At 42.2% G+C, this 27788-nt stretch overlaps 1 protein-coding gene across 1 annotated transcript; it reads right to left on the bottom strand.

Moving 5' to 3' along the window:
* Positions 1 to 13946: 13946 nt before the first annotated feature.
* Positions 13947 to 25387, bottom strand: LOC139445646 (dorsal-ventral patterning tolloid-like protein 1). The gene is made up of 6 exons (XM_071226838.1): positions 25217 to 25387; positions 23403 to 23572; positions 22298 to 22439; positions 18196 to 18362; positions 14627 to 14768; positions 13947 to 14267 (listed from the first exon to the last, which is right to left on the bottom strand). Exons 1-6 carry the CDS (start codon positions 25275 to 25277, stop codon positions 14002 to 14004), a joined length of 948 nt encoding a protein of 315 aa, XP_071082939.1. The 5' UTR covers positions 25278 to 25387; the 3' UTR covers positions 13947 to 14001.
* Positions 25388 to 27788: the final 2401 nt, after the last annotated feature.

Below are 27788 nucleotides of genomic sequence, written 5' to 3'. Positions count from 1 at the left end.
ACGTACCTTCTCAGAAAACCTCAGATACATTTTCAAAACGCAAACACTCTCTGATCCATGAATAACATTCAGCTAAACTTAGCCATTATTTTTAATTGTTTAGAAAAAAAGTGACTTCAATTAACCGCCGTGTAAATCATAACTTAAGATGTTTTCGACATTTTATAATAAAAAAACATTTTCAGTGTTAGTCTGGATTACCACTACATCATTATCAGGTAAAAACTACATCACTATCAGGTAACAACTACATCACTATCACGTAATAACTGCATCATCAGATAACAACTACATCACTATCACGAAATAACTGCATCATCAGATAATAACTGCATCACTATCAGGTAATAACTGCATTACTATCAGGTAATAACTGCATCACTATCAGGTAACAACTTCATCACTATCAGGTAAAAACTGCAGCATCAGATAACAACTACATCACTATCACGTAATAACTGCATCATCAGATAATAACTGCATCACTATTACGTAATAACTGCATCATCAGATAATAACTTCAATATTTGGTTTTGTAGCTGTAGCTGAAGAAATATCAAATCACGATACAAAAACCCCAACATGTCAAACTGTGTCACCTACAAGAGACATACAGACGTTCAGACGTCGAATCCAACCCGGGGCCAGACACGCGTGACACTTCTGCATCAAAACATTTGAAGCTGACTTTAACCGAGGAAGGAAATTCTGAATTTGGAAAATTGCTTGCTGAAATTAAAGATGTTTCTTCAAAAGTTGACAGTTATCAGGCTTGTCATCGAAGCTGACGACAATGTCCCTGTCTATCGAGTCCTGAAATACTCATGTAACTGATCTAACGTCAGAGTGCACCTTGTCAGAAAAATCGTTCTTTGAGAAATGACCTTACATCCCTTACGATTAAAGTGGACTCCCCTGAAAACCAAAGACATCGGAACAATTTTACTGTTTTGTGGAGTTCCAAAACCTGAACAGAAAGAAATCTAGGAAGACTGTGAAAACAGTGTTCGTGACATCACAAAGGACATTATGAAAATGGACGATTCTGATAGGAATATTGAAAGATGTTATCGCACAAATAATTGCAAATCAATAATAGTTAAATTTAGAGATTATGGACCAAAGGAACCTGTTCTGCGTAACGGTAAACTCCTTAAAGGTAGTAGCCTTAGTATGTCGGAGGATTTTTCTTTAACTGTAAGGAATAAACGTGAAAGGCTCTTATCAGTAATGGAAAAAGCCAGCGCTGGGGGAGAGAGATGCCGTTTGCGTTTTGATAAACATGTTTTTGATAATGGTGCAGTCCTGTCATTTGATCTTGAAAACAACTTTGTAGTTGAACTCACCAAAACGCGCTCGTATATATGAGGGATCTCGAGGTGCACGAGAAATGCATGAGAATGTCTCACAGTTAGTGGTTCAACCTAATTACTCAAGTCGCAGATAGGAATAAGGCTGGGTCGGAGGTGCTGAGGACAGTCATGTCATAACTCTCATGACATGGAATGTACACGGCCTAAGTAACAAAATTCCAAATAGAGAATTTAATTAATTTTATGATTCGTTTGATATTTAAAATTTAAAATATGGAGTAATTGATCAAAAGATAACATTGAGAAAGTGTTTTCCTGATTACTCAATAGAGGTGGAGTCGCACTGTTGATCAGAAATGTGTTTAAACAGGGAGTAAAATATGTTATATTTTTCTTCAGTGATAGCATTTATGTTAGCTTAGACTTTTTCGGATTTGAAAAAAAGACATTTGGCTTGGATTTGCTTATGTCCAAACTTGATTGTCTTCAGTTAAGTCTGACACGCGTGATATTAAGGGTATTGACTATGTCGAGTCATGTCTTCTTAAAATACTGACGCTGTTCTGTGATGTTTACATTATACTAGCAGTCGATTTCAATGCTAGAACAAGATCATTAACGGATTATATACTTTATGATGATGATGATAGTGATATTTCCATTCAGATTCTTAATTATATGAAATAGGTCAAAGATTCCTTTCATATACCCAGGCTTTCAAGAGATAAAGACTTTAACGATTTTGAAAAAGAACTTATTAATCTATGTTGTACATATGGAATACATACGCTAAGTGGTCGTTTCCCAGATGACCCAAGTGGTAGTTTTAACTGCTTTACCTCTAACAGTGCAAGTCTTGTTGACTATATAATGTGCTCAACAAAGTTATTTGATTTTATTGATACTTTTAATGCTCATGATCATACACGCTCTAAATCTGATCCCCTACCACTTTCTTGTTTAACCAGAATTAACATTAACTATATGCAACAGGCTATAACGAAATACAGAGAACTTTGTAGCAAGAAATGTGAATATTACCGTGAGTCTTTAGCTATAAATCTACTTGATACAGTTAATGAGGGAAATTTAAAACAATTGTGGTCTGGTGTAAAATCCTTAATAGACACGTCTTATTCCCCAGCTTCATGTGTAAGCAGTTCTCGGTGGATTGACTATTTTATAAGTATTTTGAATATTCATGATAATATACAAGATGATGATTTTGTCTCTTTTACCTTTCCCAAGATATACCTGTTCATATTGATGATAATACTAATAATACTCTAAATAGAGGGATATCAAGAGAAGAAATAGTTAAAGCACTGTCGGGGCGGTCCGGTAGCCTAGTGGTTAAAGCGTTCGCTCGTCACGCCGAAGACCCGGGTTCGATTCCCAACAAGGGTACAACTGTGTGAAGCCCATTTCTGGTGTCCCCCGCCGTGATATTGCTGGAATATTGCTAAAAGCGGCGTAAAACCATACTCACTCACTCACTAAAGCACTGTCATCTTTAAATTATGGGAAAGCCGCTGGGCCAGATGGAATTCCTCCTGAAATGTGAAAACATGGAGGTGATGTGCTACTACCATCCTCAGATGTTCTTTTTAATAGGATTTTAATCTGGTGATTTCCCATTGCATTTGTCTAAAAGCATAATTTTCCAACTTCATATGAAAGGCAATACAAATGATGTTAATAACTACAGAGGAATTTCTTTAATGGATATTTGCGGTAAAATATTCACCTGTGTTTTAAATAACAAACTTAGAAGTTTCGTAGATTTGTGTCTTAAAAACCCTGAGTGTCAAGCTGGATTTCGTACTGACTGCTCTTCAGCTGATAATATTTTTACACTACAATCACTAATTCAGAAGTATTTATCCAAATCCAGGGGTAGATGTTATTGTTTGTTCGTAGACTTCCATAAAGCTTTTGATTTTATCAATGGATATCTTTTATGGTATGTGTTAGTTCAAGAAGATATTAAAGGCAAAATGATGAATTTAATTCTTGATATGCATTCTAAGACAACAGCAGCTGGTAAAACATCAAATGGTAGCATTTTCGAATAGTTTGATTGTTTAAGTGGTGTTTGTCAAGGTTGTGTTCTGAGTCCACTTCTATTTAGTATGTTTATAACCAAACTTGAAGATGAATTACAGCAGCATGGCGGGAGAGGTATTTTTGTTGGTGCAGGCTTTTTAGGTTTGCTTTTATTACTGTATGCAGATGATTTGTGTATGTTTTCCGACATTGTTATTGATTTGCAAAAGAAAATGCATATATTATGGAAATTTTGTTCAAAGTTGGGCTTGAAAGTTAATCTCAAGAATATTGAAATACTTGTGTTCCGCAACGATGGTACCCTTAAGAATACTGAAAAATGGATGTACAATAATATTGCACTGAAAACCTCAGCCTACAATAGTTACTTCGGTATAATATTTTCAAACAGGCTGTCGTGGTTCAAATCAGTACAACCACATATTAATAAAGCGAGTAAAGCCCTTTTCCCCATAAAACACTTCGTTGTCGAAGCGGTCGTAACTAAAAACTCTTGCTCCCACCGTTCTCTTTAAAATGAATTTTCTGGTGTCCCCTGCCGTGATATTGCTGGAATATTGCTAAAAGCGGCGTAAAACGAAACTCACTCACTCACTCTCTTTAAAATGTTTGATTCGGAAATAAAACCCATTCTGTTGTATTCATCCGAGGTATGGGGTTGGCATAAATGAGAGGCATTGGAACAGTTTCATATTATATGTTGTACATATGTTCTAGGTGTTGGCAAATCTTCTACTACTGCAGCTGTTTTAAGCGAGTGTGATCGGTGTAATATATATTCTGATTCATTTAATAGATGCCTTTAAGGGGAAGTGTACACGCAAAAATCACTTTCTTTCTTTTTCTAAACAAAACGCAATTTTAGAATTAGTTAGTATCTGTGTTTGAAAATATACACTCATTTTTTTTTCACAGTGAAAGTAGGAAGCTCACAATAGTGTAAAAGTGATATGCCGTTATGAGGCCTTCGTTTTACGAGCGAAATAGGCCTGAGTTATCCCCCTTAGATTATGACGTAATTGGTGTCAATTCAACTGGGTCCCTGTCTATTCTCAACACAAAAGATATCAAGGACCAGTTTGCGGTAAAACAACATGGTCTACGACACACTCCGGCGCAGTGGTGACTCAGCATAACACAATTCTGGCTGGCATCTGAGATGCTAGAATCACAAAACTGTACCTACACCACGTGAAGCGGCTCTAATAACAAAGGATGATGACGTCATAATGTTTATCAATTGGCACCACTGACGTCATATTGCAAGGGGCATATGCCATGGTGTTTTTGTTATGGAAATAGAATACTTGGTAAATGTGAAAAATATAAATCGTTTTAGTGCAATAAATATGTTAATTAAATATGATGTTTTAATATTTTTGTCTATGACACTTCTATGTTAACACTTTTAATATGGAAAAAGTACAAGAAAAAATGGTTCATTTCCGTGTGAACTTGCCCTTTAAATATTGGTGCAAAATTGTATGTATGCCGGATACTAGATTTCCGAAGCAATGTTATGACATGTTGAGAAGACTGGACGAGCAAGGCAGATTTACATGGGCCTCAAATGATAAGATATTGCTTTATTCATATGGTGTTAATTATGTATCGAATGATCAAAGTGTCGGTAATATTGATTTATTTCTTTTAGAATTTCAACAAAGAGTTAAAGACTGTTGTGTTCAATCTCTTTTTTTAAAGTTCAATGAGCATTCAAATTTATATTTTTATTCCGTATAAAGTCAACTTCCGCAACTGAGCCGTATTTGCTTCATATACACCAAACGGACCAAAGGAGATTTTTAACATTATTAAGAATTGCAGAATTACACATAATGAAAAATATAGGTAGACGGGAGTGTGTACCTAGAAACATTGGATTTTGTCCTTTTTGTAAAACTAATATGGAAGATGAGTTACATTTTTTGTTAGTATGCCCAACTTATAATATTTTAAGACATACGTTTTTCCCAACAATAACTTACAACATGAGTACTCCCTCAGAACTTTACAACAAACTAACATTGAAACCTTGTCATTATGTGCTAAATACATCAAAGAAGCCATATCTTTACATTCTTCATTATTATAATGCATATTTGTACTTTTATTGCACTCTGTACCTGATATTGTACCACCACTTTGTATATAATACATGTTTCTGTATTGTACTTGGGCCTGTGGCCTTCATACTGAAGTATACTGCTATGTGAAGCATGAGCTGTTATCCTACGGCATGGTCCAGAGTAAGGGGCAGTACAAAACCTATAAATGGAATGTGCACTGTTAAATTAAAACACCACAATGTCTGTGAGGATCCGAGCAAACTCCCACCATAAGGGATATAATATACTTGCAAATACGATTGAATACATTGAATATGTGACGACTGAATAAGATTAGCATCAGTGCCACAAAGGCCAAGGTACAAAACAAATCGCTCAAATCTGTAAAAGCACGCTTATTTATCTTAATTATACGTTTTTAAAATTATACAGCTGTTTACATTAGGTTGTTCTTTGTCCATCTTTGACATTTAGAATTATTAAAGAAGCTAATCCAGCTCATCTAATCGAGCAACAGAGCTTTTTTTATTTAGTATCCAACAAGCTTGTCACAACTTGTGAATTATATTTATCCTTTACTTGCTGTACATCTGGCCCTATTAACCGGACGTGTCCTATTTGTTATTCGTATTGTACATCTGGCTTAATCCAATTATCTGTGTTACTTGTAATCCATTACCTGTAGTCGTTAATGTTAATCTGCTGCTAATCTCAACATATTCTGCATAAATACCTCTCCTCAGTTGGGTGTAGTCACTCTAGCTTGATAACGGTATGAGTACATCGAAACGTCACTACATTCAAAACATACTTTATAAAGGAAATCACTTGTTCGCCAACTGTTCGAAAATGCAAAAAGATCTCACCAAGGTCAAAGTTATTCCGTGAATTATTGCTAAATTTTCTTGAAATGCAGATTAATGTAATGCAGTATTTATTTCACTTTCTAGTCTATTTGTTTGACTTTTCCATATTCAATGGCACTGTTTTGACACAGATCTAACCTTGATATGATACTTTGTTCAGAAAAGATAAGAATATGAAAACATTATCTTATCCCTATGGAAATTTGGGTTACATCGTATAAGCACAGAGAAAAAATGACATGTTCATGAATTAAATCAAATACACTGACATACACACTGACATTCAGACATGCAAAATCTAATCAACAATATAGATAGAAAGTGTTTAAAGGGGAAGCATATGTAAGGCATACATTAAAAGGTACTCAAGTTAGGTAAATGTGGTAGATCTAGAAAGAAGTAATACATGGTTTGATGTAATATATCAAATATATCACAGTTTAGATATAAAACAATCCTGATCAATATTAAAACAAAGAATTGTTCAGTCAGTTAGTTAATATAAATTAAAATCAGGTTATAGACCACAAAGAAAGCCCAACTAACTGGGGATCATGGGGACTTACAGTGCTTTTAATTCCTGCATGATTCCCAGCAGGATTTATGCCATCACCTCGGTCAACAGTAGTTGTAGGCAATGCTAACCAATATTAAAAACAAACTACAATCAAGAAATGTATGGAAGTACAATCGTGCCACTGTTGGGGGCCAATAATTTTACACTACTTTAACCCCCTGAGAGGCACTGTATTCAGTAACATCCGTTGATCCGTTATTACAGTATATCTAAAATAATTCAAAATTTATCAAATAATTCTGCTTCTCTTGAAAAGGCAAGAATTAAACGAAAGGTGACATTAGTAAAAATATCCTTTAATGAAGTTGAATGATAAAAATTATTCCTCGAGATAGAAAAGCCTACACATTTAAATATAGCAAGATATGCTTGACAGTGAACCTTTCATCACAAGGGACACAGAATGGAGGATCTTCACCCTTCAATATATATTCGAGTGTAAGACGTGTGAGTCCAATGTGACATCGTCTGAGAATGACTTCGTCACATCTACAATAACAACCCAAGTAGGTGTAGCCTAATTTGGGCTTAAATTCATGTTTATTTATACCTACTTGGGTGTCCGATCTTTTCTTCATCAAACCTCGCAAACCTCGCACATATTCCTTGATGCATGGTTTAAAATCACTGTAGGGAAGAGAAAGGTAAGAGACTGGTTTATCAAGATCTGCTTTAGCTGCAGCATCAGCTCATGTGTTACAAGCAATACCAACATGACTTGGTAATCAACAGAACGATGTCGTATGGGCCAGTGGGCAAGAGTACTGTATAATTCTAAAATATCAAGAATTAGTGGATGATTTGAGTGGACATGATAAAGTGTCAAAGCAAATGATGAAGTCTGTACATGCCTTTTGTTTCTGAATATATTCCAATGCTGGTTGAATAGCCTTGGCTTCAGCAGTTAATATAGAACTATTGTCTGGAAATCTGGAAGAAATAATTTTTCATTCAATGATCCAACTTTAAGAACCATTGCCTGGAAATCTGGAAGAAATAATTATTCATCCAATGATCCCACTTTGCCACCACCCTTGGATCCACCAGTGAAGATGGAGCGGTGAGAATCGTACTTTGGTCTTAACTGGACATACACTCTTAAAAAAAGAAACGCACAGGAAGATTCTTAGTAAATTTATTGTACCTAACAAAGTCAATAAAAAAATTACATTTAATTTAATACATACAAATATGAAATTTTGGAGGTCGATAGTCACATGTTGTCGATGTACAAAAGCATTGAAAACTGTTCATTGTCATGTTACATAAGGCCACAAGGTTGTGCTGAACTCAGTATCTCGTGTGACCGCCCCGGGCAGCAATCACGACTCTGCATCTCCTCGGCACTGACTGCGGAATTCTGCGCCATTCTGCTTGTAATGCGTTGGACAGTTGTGGGAGTGTCTGCGGTGTGATCCCAGGGGCGTTAGATTGGGTTGAGATCTGGAGATCTCGGCAGACCAAGGCAAGGCGTTGATGTGGAGGCAAGGTGGAGCGATGTCCTGTTGAAATAGCGCATGCGTGCTTGCGCTGTGCCTTTCACGGTTTGTCCTCCCCCCCCCCCCCCCCCCCTACGTGTCATGTACACATTTCTATACAAAATTACATGATAGTTTCTTAAAGAACTTCATCCGTCATGGGTCTTAAATTAAACAAAATTCAGATTTTGTTGGGACAGGGTATTCATGGTCAAGAACCGTATTGATGTTTCATACACTTTTCTGGATTTCGAGTTATTTTGCAATTCATCGTTCTCATTTGGTGTCAAACGGACTGTGCGTTTCCTTTTTAGAAGAGTGTATTCTTGGTGAATGATTACCTGGTTTGTATCGGATTTTTTAAAAGTGTGAAATCTACTTCTGGTTGAAGGTATAGGCAGTATTCGGTACAATGCAATTATATCAAGATTAATATTTGCTGCCGTTACATGAAGTTTTCTTATGCTCGCCAGTGGCGGAACCAGCTACGGTTTCCTTTTTGGGAGCATTGAAAATCATATGCTGGACTTGATGGGTTTGATTTTAATTTTGTGATTTACAAACAATGCCATTTAGAAAGTGGTCAAATGTAACAAATTCCATCTTTGGGATAACACTTTCTCAGATTCACGTAGCCTTTTGGGGTTGAGTCATGGCGAGTTTCAAGTCTTTATTTTTAAATTTCACCTTGAATACGTTGTTTTTTTTGCTTCCAAGAAATTAGGCCCTTAACCCCTGGAGAAAAAGCTGAGACAACCTAAACCTGCCTAATGTAAATATTCATTTTTTTACCCTTGATTATAGGCATTAGACTTTGGGTTCTTTTCGACGAAATATCAAAAAAAGGCGAATGAGTTTGCAAAACCAATTAATTAATCATTGTCAGTAGTAGTAGTAGTAGTAGTAGTAGTAGTAGTAGTAGTAGTAGTAGTATGTACATATACAATAAAAAACATGCAGCAAAGAGTGTTTGGATGATCCTGGCACAGTCAGGCTGGTTCGGCTCATCATCAGCCAAGGGCCCTTGCCCACTTTACACGCAGCCCCGACAGCGAATGGGACTTCTCCCAGGAGGTGCTGCCTAGTCAAACCCATACTGTGTTTGTGCCAAAGCTGGGCATCCAGTGACAATGTGTTGGACAGTCGCATTAATTTCCTTATATAATTTACATTTCATATTTATATTTTAATGCAAAATCACTCATAGACGGTTTCGAGTGGGAAGTGACTGGTCCTGAGTAGCAAAAAGAAAGCCTTCTGTTTCACTTTTCAGGCCAGCCGACCCCATCCAAGCGAAGTACTCTGCAGGGTTACTGGGCTTCTCAACACACTGCACATAAATTCGATGCAGTGGTCGTTCAGATAGCCTCTCCGAGCCTGGGCCGATTCGATATGGCACTTCGCTTGGTTGATACACATTTCTGTACAGAACCATCAACAAAATCATCACTGACGTTGAGATTATGTCCCACATGTCATTGGTTCGTTTACGAAAACTGTGGAATGCCTTGTTTTCATCATGAGTCTTGACATGCTTCCCAAGAGGATCATCAGACAAATAAATGTGTGCAAAAGTGCACAAAATAATTCTATCATGAAGATCCCCAACGTCAATCAAACCACGCCCTCCCATAATGATTGGTAAATATAAGCGCTTGAGGGAAGGGCGGGATCTATTGTCTGAGATGAATCTTTGTGTGAGGAAGTCAATACAACAACACCAAAAGAATATGAAAGGACGGGTACAGCATAAGTAGTTGTGGCTTTTCTTTGTTGCGTTATTGTTATTATTTTGAGATAATGTGGGTTTTTTCAACATATTTAATGAGTTCAGAGTTGTTCCCTCTGAATCCTGGATTGGATCTTTGTTAGATTGTGAATGTCATCTATATACTGTTAGTACTAGTATTTCAAACAATGAAAAGGCTCTAGTTAAACGTTGTTGTTTTTCATTTGGTATTCTGAAAACCCACAGAGGTTTATGCACTTCAGGCGAGGTCCATGCCTCAGTGCACGTTCTTGAATAATGCCACGACTTACGACACGGTAACAAAAATGTCAACTAACAATAAAGACAGTAAACAGTATTCATGGGCATTGTGATACGGTTATGCAACTCTGTACTCTGAGAATACAAAAAATGTCTGAATCGAGTGCAGTATTACCATCGGGAATACACATCGGGAATACATTATCCTGCCACACAAATATATCTCCAGATCTAATACGTCACGTTTGCCAAATGGCTGCGAGCTGTGTACTGATTACACTGATACGGCCTTGTTGCACCGTCACATCAGCCCAAAGCTGCTTCTCGGATCTAAGTCTGAAAGTACGGTCACATTAGCCCAAAGCTGCTTCTCGGATCTAAGTCTGAAAGTACGGTCACATCAGCCCAAAGCTGCTTCTCGGATCTAAGTCTGAAAGTACGGTCACATCAGCCCAAAGCTGCTTCTCGGATCTAAGTCTGAAAGTACCGTCGCATCAGCCCAAAGCTGCTTCTCGGATCTAAGTCTGAAAGTACGGTCACATCGGCCAAACGCTGCTTCTCGGATCTAAGTCTGAAAGTACGGTCACATTAGCCTAAAACTGCTGTTCGGATCTATGTCTGAAAGTCAGTCACATCAGCCCAAAGCTGCTTCTCGGATCTAAGTCTGAAAGTACGGTCACATCAGGCTAAAACTGCTGTTCGGATCTAAGTCTGAAAGTACCGTCACATAAACCCAAAGCTGCTTCTCGGATCTAAGTCTGAAAGTACGGTCACATCGGCCAAACGCTGCATCTCGGATCTAAGTCTGAAAGTCAGTCACACCGGCCAAACGCTGCTTCTCGGATCTAAGTCTGAAAGTACGGTCACATTAGCCTAAAACTGCATCTCGGATCTAAGTCTGAAAGTCAGTCACATCAGCCTAAAGCTGCTTCTCGGATCTAAGTCTTAAAGTACGGTCACATCAGGCTAAAACTGCTGTTCGGATCTAAGTCTGAAAGTACCGTCACATTAGCCCAAAGCTGCTTCTCGGATCTAAGTCTGAAATTACGGCAACATCGGCCAAACGCTGCTTCTCGGATCTAAGTCTGAAAGTCAGTCACACCGGCCAAACGCTGCTTCTCGGATCTAAGTCTGAAAGTACGGTCACATTAGCCTAAAACTGCTGTTCGGATCTAAGTCTGAAAGTACAGTCACATCAGACTTAAACTGCTGTTAGGATCTAAGTCTGAAAGTACGGTCACATCGGCCAAACGCTGCATCTCGGATCCATGTCTGAAAGTCAGTCACACCGGCCAAACGCTGCTTCTCGGATCTAAGTCTGAAAGTACGGTCACATTAGCCTAAAACTGCTGTTCGGATCTAAGTCTGAAAGTCAGTCACATCAGCCTAAAGCTGCTTCTCGGATCTAAGTCTTAAAGTACGGTCACATCAGGCTAAAACTGCTGTTCGGATCTAAGTCTGAAAGTACGGTCACATCAGCCCAAAGCTACTTCTCGGATCTAAGTCTGAAATTACGGTAACATCGGCCAAACGCTGCTTCTCGGATCTAAGTCTGAATGTCAGTCACATCGGCCACACGCTGCTTCTCGGATCTAAGTCTGAATGTACGGTCACATTAGCCTAAAACTGCTGTTCGGATCTAAGTCTGAAAGTTAGTCACATCAGCCCAAAGCTGCTTCTCGGATCTAAGTCTTAAAGTACGGTCACATCAGGCTAAAACTGCTGTTCGGATCTAAGTCTGAAAGTACCGTCACATTAGCCCAAAGCTGCTTCTCGGATCTAAGTCTGAAATTACGGTAACATCGGCCAAACGCTGCTTCTCGGATCTAAGTCTGAAAGTCAGTCACACCGGCCAAACGCTGTTTCTCGGATCTAAGTCTGAAAGTACGGTCACATTAGCCTAAAACTGCTGTTCGGATCTATGTCTGAAAGTCAGTCACATCAGCCTAAAGCTGCTTCTCGGATCTAAGTCTTAAAGTACGGTCACATCAGGCTAAAACTGCTGTTCGGATCTAAGTCTGAAAGTACAGTCACATCAGACTTAAACTGCTGTTAGGATCTAAGTCTGAAAGTACGGTCACTTCGTGAACTACATGTACAAGCGAGCTATATCTTTATAAGCTATATTTTCTAAGATTTGATCGGAGATTCATAGATGTTATAAATCCATGTAGGCATTTAGATTTCAGCAGGATGTCAAGTGTTAATATCTGCTCACAGCTGGTTGAGATGTCACGAAAACAATACAATAAAACATGATATTTGCTTTCTCACGGATCATTTGTTAACATCCCTGCTTCTGATATAATATATATGTACACCCGGAAAATAATAAAGTATCGAATGAAAATGACGCAGAATGATATGTTTTGAAAATGAGACATCCAAGACATCTAGGAGAGAAGATGCTTCATTATCAAGGCTCGTTCGGCGATTTCCATTGAAAACAGTTCGATTTTAAAGGCAGATTGGCTACCAGACAGAGCGATTCAATCAGAACTAACAGAAATTGTCAGAAACATCTGGATACAAAGCCAGAAGACCAATCCAACGTGCCTTGTTAACTATAATGTTCGTTTGGTGTTGTCTAATCAACGTATAAACCTGAATGTTGCATCATGGCGGAGAGAAAGTTGCATCATGAAAGTCGGTTTCTGTTACACATGGTAAACAGCCGTACATGTGTGTGTTTGGAGGCAGGCAAATACAGCCATAGCTGCACACGAGACCCTTCCATTTGGTGGGGGGTCGGTAATGGCATGGATATGTGTTTCATTCAATTGTAAGCTTGACCTGATCACTGTGTTGGGTAATCTGAACGGACCTCCATATCGGCATGACATCCCGGAGATACCACTTACCCCCCTTTTGTCCAAAAAACTGTCATGGATGATAATGCTAGACCTCACAGAACACGTCCTGTTCTGGAATGCTTACGTCAGAATGCCATTGGACACTTCCTTCGCCTGTAAGAAGTCGAGATCTTAATCCAGTAGAGCATACGTTGGACATTTTAGGCTCGACAGAGAGACCCACCAGTCAACGTGAACTAGCTACTTTACTTTCCATAGATGGAATGGACTAGGATACCTCAACGTCAAGTGCAACGTCTGATTCATGGAATGAGGAGGCATCTGGCGGCAGACGTTCGTATGCAGGGTGGCTTACACCAGGTATTGACGAGAACTGTAGCTACGTTTATTGTACGTGGACGTTTCTTGCATCTGCTGATGTTGGTTTAAAAGTCCGTTGAGAAGGGGTGTGAATGAGTGAGTATGGTTTTACGCTTTTAGCAGTATTCCAGAAATATCGCGGCCGGTGACACCAGAAATGAGCTTCACACATTGTACCCTGTAGGGAATCGAACCTGGGTTTTCGGCATGACGATCGAACGCTTTAACCACAAGACTACCCCGCCAACCCCCGTTGATACAGACTGGTGTGAATAGTAACTTCCACTTTGTTTTTGACGAATATAACGTCTTTCTTCAAAATGCCACCAATTTAGAGTAAATATCATTGTTTCAATTCAAACCTGTTTATTCATGAGTAGACATCATTAGATACTCGGACGCATTTTCAACCGGGTCTCAGTCAGGAAAGTATGGGTGGTGTGTAATTACGTTCTAGGCATATGCACTTCACACCTTTTTCATAACTGTAGGCGGGAGAGGTTGCCCGTTGCTCCCTGGTGTGAGGTGGGTACAGATATCCCCCGTGGAGGTATAGTGAGAACAGTCAGTTGACAGGAGACAGGCGTACAGACACTCGGCGCTTGCCGACGTCTTCCGAATGGAAACCGAGTGTCCCGTCAGACCAACCGAGGAGACTTCGTAGAATGTCCTGGCCACTGCGCAGCCAGTAGTGTGGAGAGCAAGGTCATAGTTGTTGACAACAGGGGCCGTGGCTGGAACATGACAACAGTGATGCATGTAGTTATTAACTACCACCAAGGTCCAGGTATGCAAGAATGGTGAAACTGATTATCATGTAGTTAGGCATGAAATATTAACAAAGATTATATATTTGCACGCGACTATAATAACACTTTTGCCCGAACTACTTTTAGTCTGGCGCAATGACACTCGTGGTTTCTATGTAATCATAAATGTCAGTTGCCATTGGCACCAAAGTTTTTTCGGTTAAATCGTGTATTTCAAGTGATCTGATTCTCAAACTCCACTCGGGATGGTATAAACTTTATCATGTCGATGAGAGAAGATTTTTGTTTGTCTATAAACGTCCAATATCCTCTATGGATCTTACTTTGCCATGTTGCATGGAACCCGGTGCTGGTGGCGCCATTATCCGCCTGGAATTCTGCCGTGAAGGAGGAGGAGGGTCCGAAGCGATAGAACGCTGCACTTGCTGTCAGGTTGGCCAGAGAGTTTCCAGCACCATCTGTCACCTGAAAAAAGTAATTAAACTCTGACCAGCGGCACAGTTTGCCCCTGAATCACTGACTCTATGGGTCACTGGGGGAAGGTCGAAAGAAACATCAAGCTGGGTTCGAGACATAGTAATATGTTTTATTTCAAATACAAGCAACACAACATCTCTATTGTAGGATACCATGAGCATGTGTTAATGAATCACTATCAAATAGGTAGGTGTTCGCGAAAAGGTGAGCGTATCCTGTCCCACCGGTGGCACCCGTCACAAACACATGCAAAGGCAAGGCAAGTCAGAAAGGTAAGCAAATGCTGGCACATATGCTATTACACACATATACAGAGGAATCAAATCAGTCAATTCATTTACCTGTGGGAGACCCGTTAAGATCCGGGGTAGAATAGGTCTTCAGCAACCCATGCTTGTCGTAAAGTAGCGCCATGGTATTCAGAGGAGATCACCCTAGCCAAAAATGCACGGAGGAAAGCTGAGAGGAAATGGCGGATAACGAGGCTCGAGATAGATAGACAGATCTTCAGAGCTAAATGCAATTCTGTATCCGAACTGTTACGGAAGCTCAAGTCTGAATACTGCCTTGAAAGGGTAGAGTCCGCTAAGTCAAATAAGGCTCTATATGACTTTATGTTCTCATTGTTGGGCAGAGACAATAGCACAGTAAGTCTAGTAAGTAGTTTCAACGACTTCTTTGTTAAGAAGATTGAGGACATTCGATCCTATCTGGACGACATGGCAGATGATGATGACGATGAATCCGTTTCCTTGAGCAACCAATTGCCTCACGGCCTCAGTCAACTGGAAGGATACAGTGAAGCTGAGGCATTAAAGATCATCCAATCTTCAAAGTCAACATACTGTCAAGGAGTTGATCCTGTCCCTACCAAATTCGTTTTGGATTACATCGATATCTTACTTCCAATAATAACTAGGATTGTGTACCTCAGTCTGGAGTCTGGAGAGGTACCCGAACGATATAGAAGGGCCCTAGTTCGCCCACTCTTGAAGAAGAAGACTTTGGACCCTAACCTTCTCTTGAACTATAGACATGTGAGTAATTTGTCGTTCATGTCCAAAATCCTGGAAAAAGCTGTGAAAGTCAGGCTTACAGATTATATGGAACAGTATGGCTTATATGATAAGTTCCAATCGGCTTACAGGCCAGCTCACTCAACAGAAACTTGTCTTTGGCAGCTGCTGATAAGGGCAAGGTAGGACTTCTTGACCTTCTTGATTTATCAGCGGCATTTGACACCATAGACCATAGCAGGCTACTACGTCGTCTTGAGTCTAATCTTGGTATAACAGATGTTGCACGTGTTGGTTTACATCATACGTGTGTAACAGAAAGCAGGCTGTTTCGATTGATGACGTGTCATCTGAAGATTCAATCCTTTGTTATGGAGTCTCCCAGGGTTCTGTATTGGGACCTCTGTTGTTTGTGATTTATATATCTCAGTTAGGCAAAGTTACAGACACTTTTTACACTAGTCGTCATGGTTATGCTGATGATAATCAGCTCATGAAAGTCTTCACACCTGGGGACTCAGCACAGCTGATAGCAGAATTGCGAATGTGCACATCTGCGATCCAGACATGGATGACACAGAATCGTCTGAAGCACAACCCTGATAAGACCGAGGTCATACTCATTGGGAGTAGGCGATCTGTTGCATCAATGTCCGAATCATTCTTGACTGTTGATGGAGTTGATATCCCCTTTTCTTTGACTGTCAAGGACCTCGGAGTCATCACTGACCAAAACCTGACCATGGATTGTCAAGTAAACAATATCTGCAAAAGTTGCTACTTCCACATTCGAAATATCAGTCAGATAAGACCCATGTTGACATACGATGCGGCACATCAGCCCGTGAGATCACTTATCCTATCCAGGTTGGACTAAGCTAACAGTCTGCTTATTAATATCAAACAGGATCTATGTAGCAAATTGCAACGTGTGCAGAATGCTGCTGCCAGATTGATATGTAGACGAAATAAGCGTGCACATGTCACTCCTTTATCAAAATCATTACACTGGCTTTCAATAAGATCTAGGATTGAATACAAAGTCGTGTGCATTGCATACCAGTGCTACTATAGTACAGCACCTTCCTATCTGAGTGAACTTCTTACCCTACATCAGCCAGCACGAGATCTCAGATCAGCACATTAACTCCAGTTCAGTGTCCCCATGGTCTCACTCAAAGCATTCGGCAACAGAACTTTTGCTCACACTGCAACTGTGCTCTGGAATTCCCTTCCAGTGGAAATTTGGCAATCTCCAACTCTGGAAGCTTTCAAGACAAAACTAAAGACTTATCTCTTTAGATGTGTCTATGACCCTGTGTGAGACGCTATGAGCGACTACGTAGACGGAAATGGCGCTGAAGAAATAGACTTCGAGTCGTATCGTATCGATGATCCTGATGTCATTTACTGTATTGTCTGTTCCATACTCGATTATTTACAGACCGCCGACATATACTGGAATATTGCTGAGTGCGGCGTTAAACAACAAATAAACTAACCTGTAGGATGTCGTCGGCTAAGTTGAGCGTGTCGACATTTACCTGTAGGACGTCGTTGTCGGCTAAGTTGAGAGTGTCGACATTTACCTGTAGGACGTCGTTGTCAGCTAAGTTGAGGGTGCCCCCTTTTTTCTGTAGGACGTCGTTGTCGGCTAAGTTGAGGGTGTCGACCTTTACCTGTAGGACGTCGTTGTCAGCTATGTTGAAGGTGTCTACATTTACCTGTAGGACGTCGTTGTCAGCTAAGTTGAGGGTGTCAACATTTACCTGTAGGACGTCTTTGTCAGCAAAGTTGAGAGTGTCGACATTTACCTGTAGGACGTCGTTGTCGGCTAAGTTAAGGGTGTCTACTTTTACCTGTAGGACGTCGTTGTCGGCTAAGTTGAGGGTGTCTACCTTTACCTGTAGGACGTCGTTGTCAGCTATGTTGAAGGTGTCTACATTTACCTGTAGGACGTCGTTGTCAGCTAAGTTGAGGGTGTCAACATTTACCTGTAGGACGTCTTTGTCAGCAAAGTTGAGGGTGTCGACATTTATCTGTAAGACGTCTTTGTCAGCAAAGTTGAGGCTGTCGGTATTTACCTGTAGGACGTCGTTGTCAGCTATGTTGAGGGTGTCTACATTTACCTGTAGGACGTCTTTGTCGGCTAAGTTAAGGGTGTCTACCTTTACCTGTAGGACGTCTTTGTCAGCAAAGTTGAGAGTGTCGACATTTACCTGTAGGACGTCGTTGTCGGCTAAGTTAAGGGTGTCTACTTTTACCTGTAGGACGTCGTTGTCGGCTAAGTTGAGGGTGTCTACCTTTACCTGCAGGACGTCTTTGTCAGCAAAGTTGAGGGTGTCGACATTTACCTGAAGGACGTCTTTGTCAGCAAAGTTGAGGGTGTCGACATTTACCTGTAGGACGTCGTTGTCAGCTAAGTTGAGGGTGTTGATAGTCAGGAGGATTGCGCTGCCGCTGCTCGGGTTGATCGTGTAGATGCAATGAGCCCTTTTGTGGTAGTTGGCGGGGTAGTAAGGTGAGCTAAAACTACCAGAGTCGCTCGTCCAGTCCCCACCACACTCTGTGCAAAAACAATAGAAGATTAATAATTATTCTGGAAGTACCTGTAGGCAGCCTTTTTTGTATCTCGTCACGACACAGTACACAGACTGTATCATTCGTCACTACTCGCCCCTTTCCGTAACCTGCAAGAGGACTCGTACCCTAAATCGATGAATGTTATGTGCGAAAATTACGACAAACCAATCAGAAGGCCTTTAAGTACTTCGGTCACAGAATCACTCAGGAATAATGTTTGATTTTACACATGTCTTGCCTTTAAAAATATACCCAAGATACTGTTAAATGTGTTCAATCCTACTGTATGATACTGTAAGTTTCGATGTGTTTTCCATAGCATGTGGAATATATACGATACATGGGGAACCGAGTTGACATTTTATTTTGCTATGCCCCGTGTGCCCAGTCGCAAAAATGGCCACGAGAGGAGCACGAATGGCTATTCGGCTGGCCCCGGAATAATACGAGTTGGTCACGAATGAGGGGGCACGAGTCGCTGTTCGGCTGGTCCCAGAATGATACGAGTTGGTCCCGGAATGATACGAGTTGGTCACGAATGAGGAGGCACGAGTCGCTGTTCGGCTGGTCGCGGAAAAATACGAGTTGGTCACGAATGAGGGGGCACGAGTAGCTGTTCGGCTGGTCCCGGAAAAATACGAGTTGGTCACGAATGAGGGGGTACGAGTCGCTGTTCGGCTCATCCCGGAATGATACGAGTTGGTCACGAATGAGGGGGCACGAGTCGCTGTTCGGCTGGTCCCGGAATAATACGAGTTGGTCACGAATGAGGAGGCACGAGTCGCTGTTCGGCTGGTCCTGCAATAATATGAGTTGGTCACGAATGAGGGGGCACGAATCGCTGTTCGGCTGGTCCCGGAATGATACGAGTTGGTCACGAATGAGGGGACACGAGTCGCTGTTTGGCTGGTCCCGGAATGATACGAGTTGGTCACGAATGAGGGAGCACGAGTCGCTGTTTGGCTGATCCCGGAATGATACGAGTTGGTCACGAATGAGGGGGCACGAGTCGCTGTTCGGCTGGTCCCGGAATAATACGAGTTGGTCATGAATGAGGGGGCAAGAGTCGCTGTTCAGCTGGTCCCGGAATAATACGAGTTGGCCGCGAATGAGGGGGCACGAGTCGCTGTTCGGCTGATCCCGGAATAATACGAGTTGGCCGCAATGAGGGCACGAGTCATTGTTCGGCTGATCCCGGAATGATACGAGTTGGTCATGAATGAGGGGGCAAGAGTCGCTGTTCAGCTGGTCCCGGAATAATACGAGTTGGTCACGAATGAGGGGGCACGAGTCGCTGTTCGGCTGGTCGCGGAAAAATACGAGTTGGTCATGAATGAGGGGGCACGAGTCGCTGTTCGGCTGGTCCCGGAATGATACGAGTTGGTCACGAATGAGGGGACACGAGTCGCTGTTCGGCTGGTCGCGGAAAAATACGAGTTGGTCATGAATGAGGGGGCACGAGTCGCTGTTCGGCTGGTCCCGGAATAATACGAGTTGGTCACGAATGAGGGGACACGAGTCGCTGTTTGGCTGGTCCCGGAATAATACGAGTTGGTCACGAATGAGGGGACACGAGTCGCTGTTTGGCTGGTCCCGGAATGATACGAGTTGGTCACGAATGAGGGAGCACGAGTCGCTGTTTGGCTGGTCCCGGAATGATACGAGTTGGTCCCGGAATGATACGAGTTGGTCACGAATGAGGGGGCACGAGTCGCTGTTTGGCTGGTCCCGGAATAATACGAGTTGGTCACGAATGAGGAGGCACGAGTCGCTGTTCGGCTGGTCCCGGAATAATACGAGTTGGTCACGAATGAGGGGACACGAGTCGCTGTTTGGCTGGTCCCGGAATGATACGAGTTGGTCACGAATGAGGGAGCACGAGTCGCTGTTTGGCTGGTCCCGGAATGATACGAGTTGGTCCCGGAATGATACGAGTTGGTCACGAATGAGGGGGCACGAGTCGCTGTTCGGCTGGTCCCGGAATAATACGAGTTGGTCATGAATGAGGGGGCAAGAGTCGCTGTTCAGCTGGTCCCGGAATAATACGAGTTGGCCGCGAATGAGGGGGCACGAGGCGCTGTTCGGCTGATCCCGGAATAATACGAGTTGGCCGCGAATGAGGGCACGAGTCACTGTTCGGCTGATCCCGGAATGATACGAGTTGGTCACGAATGAGGAGGCACGAGTCGCTGTTCGGCTGGTCCCGGAATAATACGAGTTGGTCATGAATGAGGGGGCAAGAGTCGCTGTTCGGCTGGTCCCGGAAAAATACGAGTTGGTCACGAATGAGGGGGCACGAGTCGCTGTTCGGCTGGTCCCGGAAAAATACGAGTTGGTCACGAATGAAGAGGCACGAGTCAGTTCGGCTGGTCCCGGAATAATACGAGTTGGTCACGAATGAGGAGGCACGAGTAGCTGTTCGGCTGGTCCCGGAAAAATACGAGTTGGTCACGAATGAGGGGGTACGAGTCGCTGTTCGGCTCATCCCGGAATGATACAAGTTGGTCACGAATGAGGGGGCACGAGTCGCTGTTCGGCTGGTCCCGGAATAATACGAGTTGGTCACGAATGAGGAGGCACGAGTCGCTGTTCGGCTGGTCCCGGAATAATATGAGTTGGTCACGAATGAGGGGACACGAATCGCTGTTCGGCTGGTCCCGGAATAGTACGAGTTGGTCACGAATGAGGGGACACGAGTCGCTGTTTGGCTGGTCCCGGAATGATACGAGTTGGTCACGAATGAGGGAGCACGAGTCGCTGTTTGGCTGGTCCCGGAATGATACGAGTTGGTCCCGGAATGATACGAGTTGGTCACGAATGAGGGGGCACGAGTCGCTGTTCGGCTGGTCCCGGAATAATACGAGTTGGTCATGAATGAGGGGGCAAGAGTCGCTGTTCAGCTGGTCCCGGAATAATACGAGTTGGCCGCGAATGAGGGCACGAGTCATTGTTCGGCTGATCCCGGAATGATACGAGTTGGTCACGAATGAGGGGGCACGAGTCGCTGTTCGGCTGGTCCCGGAATAATACGAGTTGGTCATGAATGAGGGGGCAAGAGTCGCTGTTCAGCTGGTCCCGGAATAATACGAGTTGGCCGCGAATGAGGGGGCACGAGTCGCTGTTCGGCTGATCCCGGAATAATACGAGTTGGTCATGAATGAGGGCACGAGTCGCTGTTCGGCTGATCCCGGAATGATACGAGTTGGTCACGAATGAGGGGGCAAGAGTCGCTGTTCGGCTGGTCCCGGAATAATACGAGTTGGTCATGAATGAGGGGGCAAGAGTCGCTGTTCAGCTGGTCCCGGAATAATACGAGTTGGCCGCGAATGAGGGGGCACGAGTCGCTGTTCGGCTGGTGACGGAATAATACGAGTTGGTCACGAATGAGGGGGCACGATTCGCTGTTCGGCTGATCCCTGAATAATACGAGTTGGTCACGAATGAGACTATATGATCTCCCAGCTGTTCATTGACCACTATGTGTAGTAATTTAGCTGAAATATGTTCTTTTTGAATTTTTTTGATTAGAATTTGTAGTAATCTTTATTTGCCCAACAGCGGCATGTGCATATTTCAACATTTTTACTGTGCTGGATTTTTAGGTATGTATTTCTCAAAAAGCGTATACGGCCGGCTGTTGTACCCCATGCTACATGTCTGTAAATCGCAATGAATACACGACGCTTGGCTCTTTAAAAAAATAAACTTCTCCATATTCTTCTGCTGTATTCTGACGCCATTGTACGATCCCGACCAGATCGTAAGTATGTGTTTATGAATCACTATCAAATAGAGACGATACCAGGTGTTCGCGAAAAGGTCAGGGGGTATTATTATAGGAATAAATCGATTCGAACCCACAACGAGTGATACCATTGCAGCTGAGGCCAAGGTACAGACAGCTGTGTCTTGACTCACCGACCCATGACGCCTTGAACCCATAGTGTACATATTGGCTACCTCTGGTCAGGCTGGCCACGTAACTGGTCGACGCAGGGACAACGCTGTAGCTTCGAGTTCCGCTCTGTCGCGACACCACGTCTTGCGAGGAATTCTTCACCTGAAAGTACGAGAAATTGCTTTGAACAGTATTTTAGTTATATCACGCAGTGTCAAGCTCGATGTGGGAGGAAAGATGTGACCGTTATTGAACGATAACGATAAATTATGAAACCTTAATCCTTGTGTTTTGATTTTGCCAATCAAGACAACCCAGTTCTGGTCCTGTCAAACATCAAAATATAACTAGCTCGAGCCTGGGATTTGAACCCACAATCATATGTTTCTGGCAAGTCCAAGGAACGAAACAGCTTGGCCACCCTTGCTTTTGATATAAAGCCGACATCAATGACGACCAGAAACAGTCAGGCGACCACACAGAGTCATCGTCGTAAACAGCATTGCAAGTTTCATTGCACAGAACGTGTTACACAGGGCACAAAGTTCGCAGGTGAACACATCGTCGACTAGGTTTGTTGACAATACATTATCATGACACGGATATATTTTTATCCGAATAGAGATGTCTGTATGTAAAATATCACTCGGAAAAACTTTACCTTGTAGAATTTGACCAACTGCGTCCGATCTCTTACCTACAATACCTTATCCCAACCAACCCTAACCCATCGGAACCAGCCCCATCACAGACAACCCCACCCCACAACACATGATCCCAACCAACCCTAGCATACCGCAACCGACCTTATCACAGACAACCCCACCCCACAACACCTGATCTCAACGAACCCTAGCATACCACAACCGATATAACTGGAATACTGTTAAAAGTGGCGTTAAACTCAACTCACTCACTCACTCACTCACTCACTCACTCACCCAACCAACCCTAACCTACTGCAACCGGCCCCCATCACAGACAACCCCACCCGACACTACTTTATCCCAACCAACTCTAACCCATCGGAACCGGACCAATCACAAAGTACCCCGACCAACGCCTTTAAAATGGAACAAATAAAACAAGTCTAAAAACATGACAATAGACCACACGTCTAGTTACCTCCAAGCGATCATAGTAGGAGATCGCCATGTGGTCGTACTTAAGCTGAATCTTCTGTCCGGTAGAGGGCGGCGTCACGTGGTACCAGCACGTCGAGCCGCTGGAGTAGACACTGGGGTACCCAGGTGACGTCATGGAGCCTCGGAATGTCGTCCACGTTCCGCCACAAGCTGACAGATCGCAGAGAACATTTACACACAAGATAAGCGTGATGATGCACGTCAACCTATCCTCTTCCCCGCAAACTAGGAATTCGTGTAATTACGATAAGTGAACTATATTTTTGGAGTACAGCAAAAAATCAAAGGCTGTTTGTGGGAGGTGATTGTGTTTGTTTATTTGTTTGTTTGTTGTTTAACGCCGCACTCAGCAATATTCAAGCTTTATGACGGCGGTCTGTAAATATTCGAGCCTGGACCAGGCAATACAGTGATTGACATCATGAGCATCGATCCACGAAATTGGGATACGATGACATGTATCAACCAAGTCAGTGAGCTTGACCACCCGATCCCGTTAGTCGCTTCTTATGACAAGCATTGTCGCCTGTGCTTGCTGAAGACCTATTCTATCCCGGCTCTTCACGGGTCAGGTGATTGTGATGTGAAAAGACTATAGACACTGTAAGCTGTACACGAACGGCTTTTCCCGACTAGTTTGTTATACACTGGCAGAGAAAAGTATATTTTCAAAGGAAATATTTGTTTGTATTTAAATTATTATTGCATTGGAAATTTTGGGAGTGGGGTTATAAAGATAGCCATGATAATCTTCAAAGTTACAGCGTTGTGTGTGTGGATTTTCGTGGAATAATTTATCTGTTCCAGAAATTACGCGTAAAATTGAATAATATTTCCTCACGTTTAACAATATAAAACGCCAACACCTGAGAATAATCCATCTCGATTATCTGCTATTATCAACTATCGGCATGATACTGTGTTTGGTTCCATTGAGTGAGTGAGTGAGTGAGTGAGTGAGTGAGTGAGTGAGTGAGTGAGTGAAGACTTAACGTGACGGATCAATTTATCCATCAGCTATAGATCGCCAGTCACTCAAGCTAGATCCTCGTGCTGGGAGACTTACAATGCATTTGCTACCAACATGGACCCAGCAGGATTTACACCACCCCTTCAGTCTCTGGCGATTGTGCACAGTTTTAGCCAATATTAAAACGACAGCGTTTTACGTCTAAAAGACAAGGAGATATGAATATTCATTACAATTGTGACGGGTTCTTATGATGCAAACTTTATGGAGATTGTGTCTGTGTTTGTAATTTGTGTGTTTCTATGTAAGGTGTGTATCTGGTCCATAGTTTGATAGCTCTTATGTGGGTTCATAAGAATTGAAAGCGCTGACTCAAAGCATGGTTGTCTCAACCAAAATCCCGTTCACCACTAGATATTCGATGTTTCAGAGTCACTGTTTATACACACGTTGAACAAAACCCGAACAAGGCGTTTATGCGTTACAACAAGGATGATGATAATGGATAATATGTCATGGTGATTGTCAAACTCCCTGCTATTCAGGAATACTCAGTCAGAGATCAATTTTATATGATTGACATATTCGATAGTATTTGATAAAATGATATTTATGCAGCCGTCATAGCCCTAGATCATGCGCACAAGTATACGCACGAAAACAAAACTACAGAGGGATTGCATTGTGACGGCACAATGATAAAAATCACGGCCGAATATGCTGTTTAACGTTATACACAAAATGCAAACAGAAAAGCAAACTCGTCAATGCAAATTATAAAATCCCACTATACAAATCATCATGATCATCAAGGAACTACTTACCACATATCACATGGAAATATTCCACCATCATGAGATAAATCTTAAGAACAAATAACACCATGATGTCTGTTTAGAGTATGTGCCTTGGTTACTGGTTGTATTTTGCAGTTTGGAATGAAATCACCTGATCGATGAGGACCTCTTTGCCCTTCTCAGAGGAACAAAGCAAAAGCCGCCTGACGTCAAAGTCAGGTACTCTTGAGGCTAGCTGTTGGAGGGTGTGTTGAATATTTAACAGTATCCGTCGTTGGCAACCCGCTGACATCAAAACAAGAACAATCTCGGGAGTATTCACAAGCTGTATATTGTATAGTCGCGACAGTGTGATGGGACCTTAGACAGGGACACCTGTGGTATAACATCATGATGACATCGTAGACAGGGACACCTATGGTATAACATCATGATGACATCTTAGACAGGGACGCCTGTGGTATAACATCAAGATGACATCGTAGACAGGGACACCTATGGTATAACATAATGATGACATCTTAGACAGGGACACCTGTGGTATAACATTATGATGACATCTTAGACAGGGACGCCTGTGGTATAACATCAAGATGACATCTTAGACAGGGACATCTGTGGTATAACATCATGATGACATCGTAGACAGGGACATCTGTGGTATAAGATCATGATGAAATCTTAGACAGAGACATCTGTGGTATAACATCATGATGACATCTTAGACAGGGACATCTGTGGTATAACATCATGATGCCATCTTAGACAGGGACACCTGTGGTATAACACCAAGATGACATCTTAGACAGGGACGTTTGTGGTATAACATCATGACGACATCTTAGACAGGGACACCTGTGGTATAACATCATGATGACATCTTAGACAGAAACACCTGTGGTATAACATCAAGATGACATCTAAGACAGGGACATCTGTGGTATAACATCAAGATGACATCTTAGACAGGGACATCTGTACGTCTACCCACAGTGGTATTGACACGTACGTATTCCACAGTGGGGTTGATTGGTGTAGGTGTAAATATTGGTTGGTTTGTTGTAACGCCGCACTCAGCAATATTCCAGCTTTTTGACGGCGGTCTCTAAATAATGGAGTCTGGACCAGACAATCCAGTGCCTTTTACGATCAGCATAGTCGCCTTTTATGGCAAGCATGGGTTGCTGAAAACCTATTCTATCCCGGATCTTCACGGGTAGGTCCATTATTTTGGGATTGGTCATTTATTACAGGGAGGGGAGTTAGGAAAACGTGTTACATGTACTTTGGGGGCCATGAAAACATGTTACATGTACTTTGGGGGCCATGAAGACATGTTACATGTACTTTGGGGGCCATGAAAACATGTTACATGTACTTTGGGGGCAAAGAAAACCTGTTACATGTACTCTGGGGGCCATGAAAACATGTTACATGTACTTTGGGGGCAATGAAAACATGTTACACGTACTTGGGGGGCAATGAAAACATGTTACATGTACTTGGGGGGCCATGAAAACATGTTACATGTACTTTGGGGGCAATGAAAACATGTTACATGTACTTTGGGGGCAATGAAAACATGTTACATGTACTTTGGGGGCAATGAAAACATGTTACATGTACTTTGGGGGCAATGAAAACATGTTACATGTACTTTGGGGGCAATGAAATCATGTTACATGTACTTCCGGGGCCATGAAAACATGTTACATGTACTTTGGGGGCCATGAAAACATGTTACATGTACTTTGGGGGCCATGAAAACATGTTACATGTACTTTGGGGCAATGAAAACATGTTACATGTACTTTGGGGGCAATGAAAACATGTTACATGTACTTTGGGGGCAATGAAAACATGTTACATGTACTTTGGGGGCAATGAAAACATGTTACATGTACTTTGGGGGCAATGAAATCATGTTACATGTACTTCCGGGGCCATGAAAACATGTTACATGTACTTTGGGGGCCATGAAAACATGTTACATGTACTTTGGGGGCCATGAAAACATGTTACATGTACTTTGGGGCAATGAAAACATGTTACATGTACTTTGGGGGCAATGAAAACATGTTACATGTACTTTGGGGGCAATGAAAACATGTTACGAAAAATGGAATAAGTGTCGGCGAAATGTATGATACAGGCCTAAGCTGTTAGTATTTTGCTGTTGCGTGTTTTGAATGTGGCGAGTCATCCTCCCGTGGTAAAAGAGAGGAAAACTCTTTATTTACTTCCTGTAGGACACCCCCTAAAATATGGTTGCAGCTCTAATATCGTGAACCTTGGCGGGAGCAGACAAGTTGGAAACACGAGTTTAGAACCAGATCTCCATCTTGCCGAAGACATCATTAGGCGAACATAACAACCCGAACCTGAATTGCAGGTAAGCGATTAGACATGGAAAAGAGGCAACTCTGTTGCGACTCCTACCATTAAAGTACTAAAGTACTAGACTTGTACTTTACTAAGAAAGTTTAAACCCAAAAGTAACGTGTGTCATATTTGACCACTTTTTTAAAGGCAGTGTCTCTTCATTACTGAAGCTACCGTAACTGTCACTGTTGGAATGATACTACTGGTAGTAACTTTG

The sequence above is a fragment of the Haliotis cracherodii genome, unplaced genomic scaffold, assembly GCF_022045235.1.
Source record: "Haliotis cracherodii isolate W230 unplaced genomic scaffold, xgHalCrac1.p SCAF_10, whole genome shotgun sequence".
NCBI lineage: Eukaryota > Metazoa > Mollusca > Gastropoda > Lepetellida > Haliotidae > Haliotis > Haliotis cracherodii.
The sequence above is the reverse complement of the archived record's forward strand: the minus strand, read 5'-3'. Positions and strand labels throughout refer to the sequence as shown.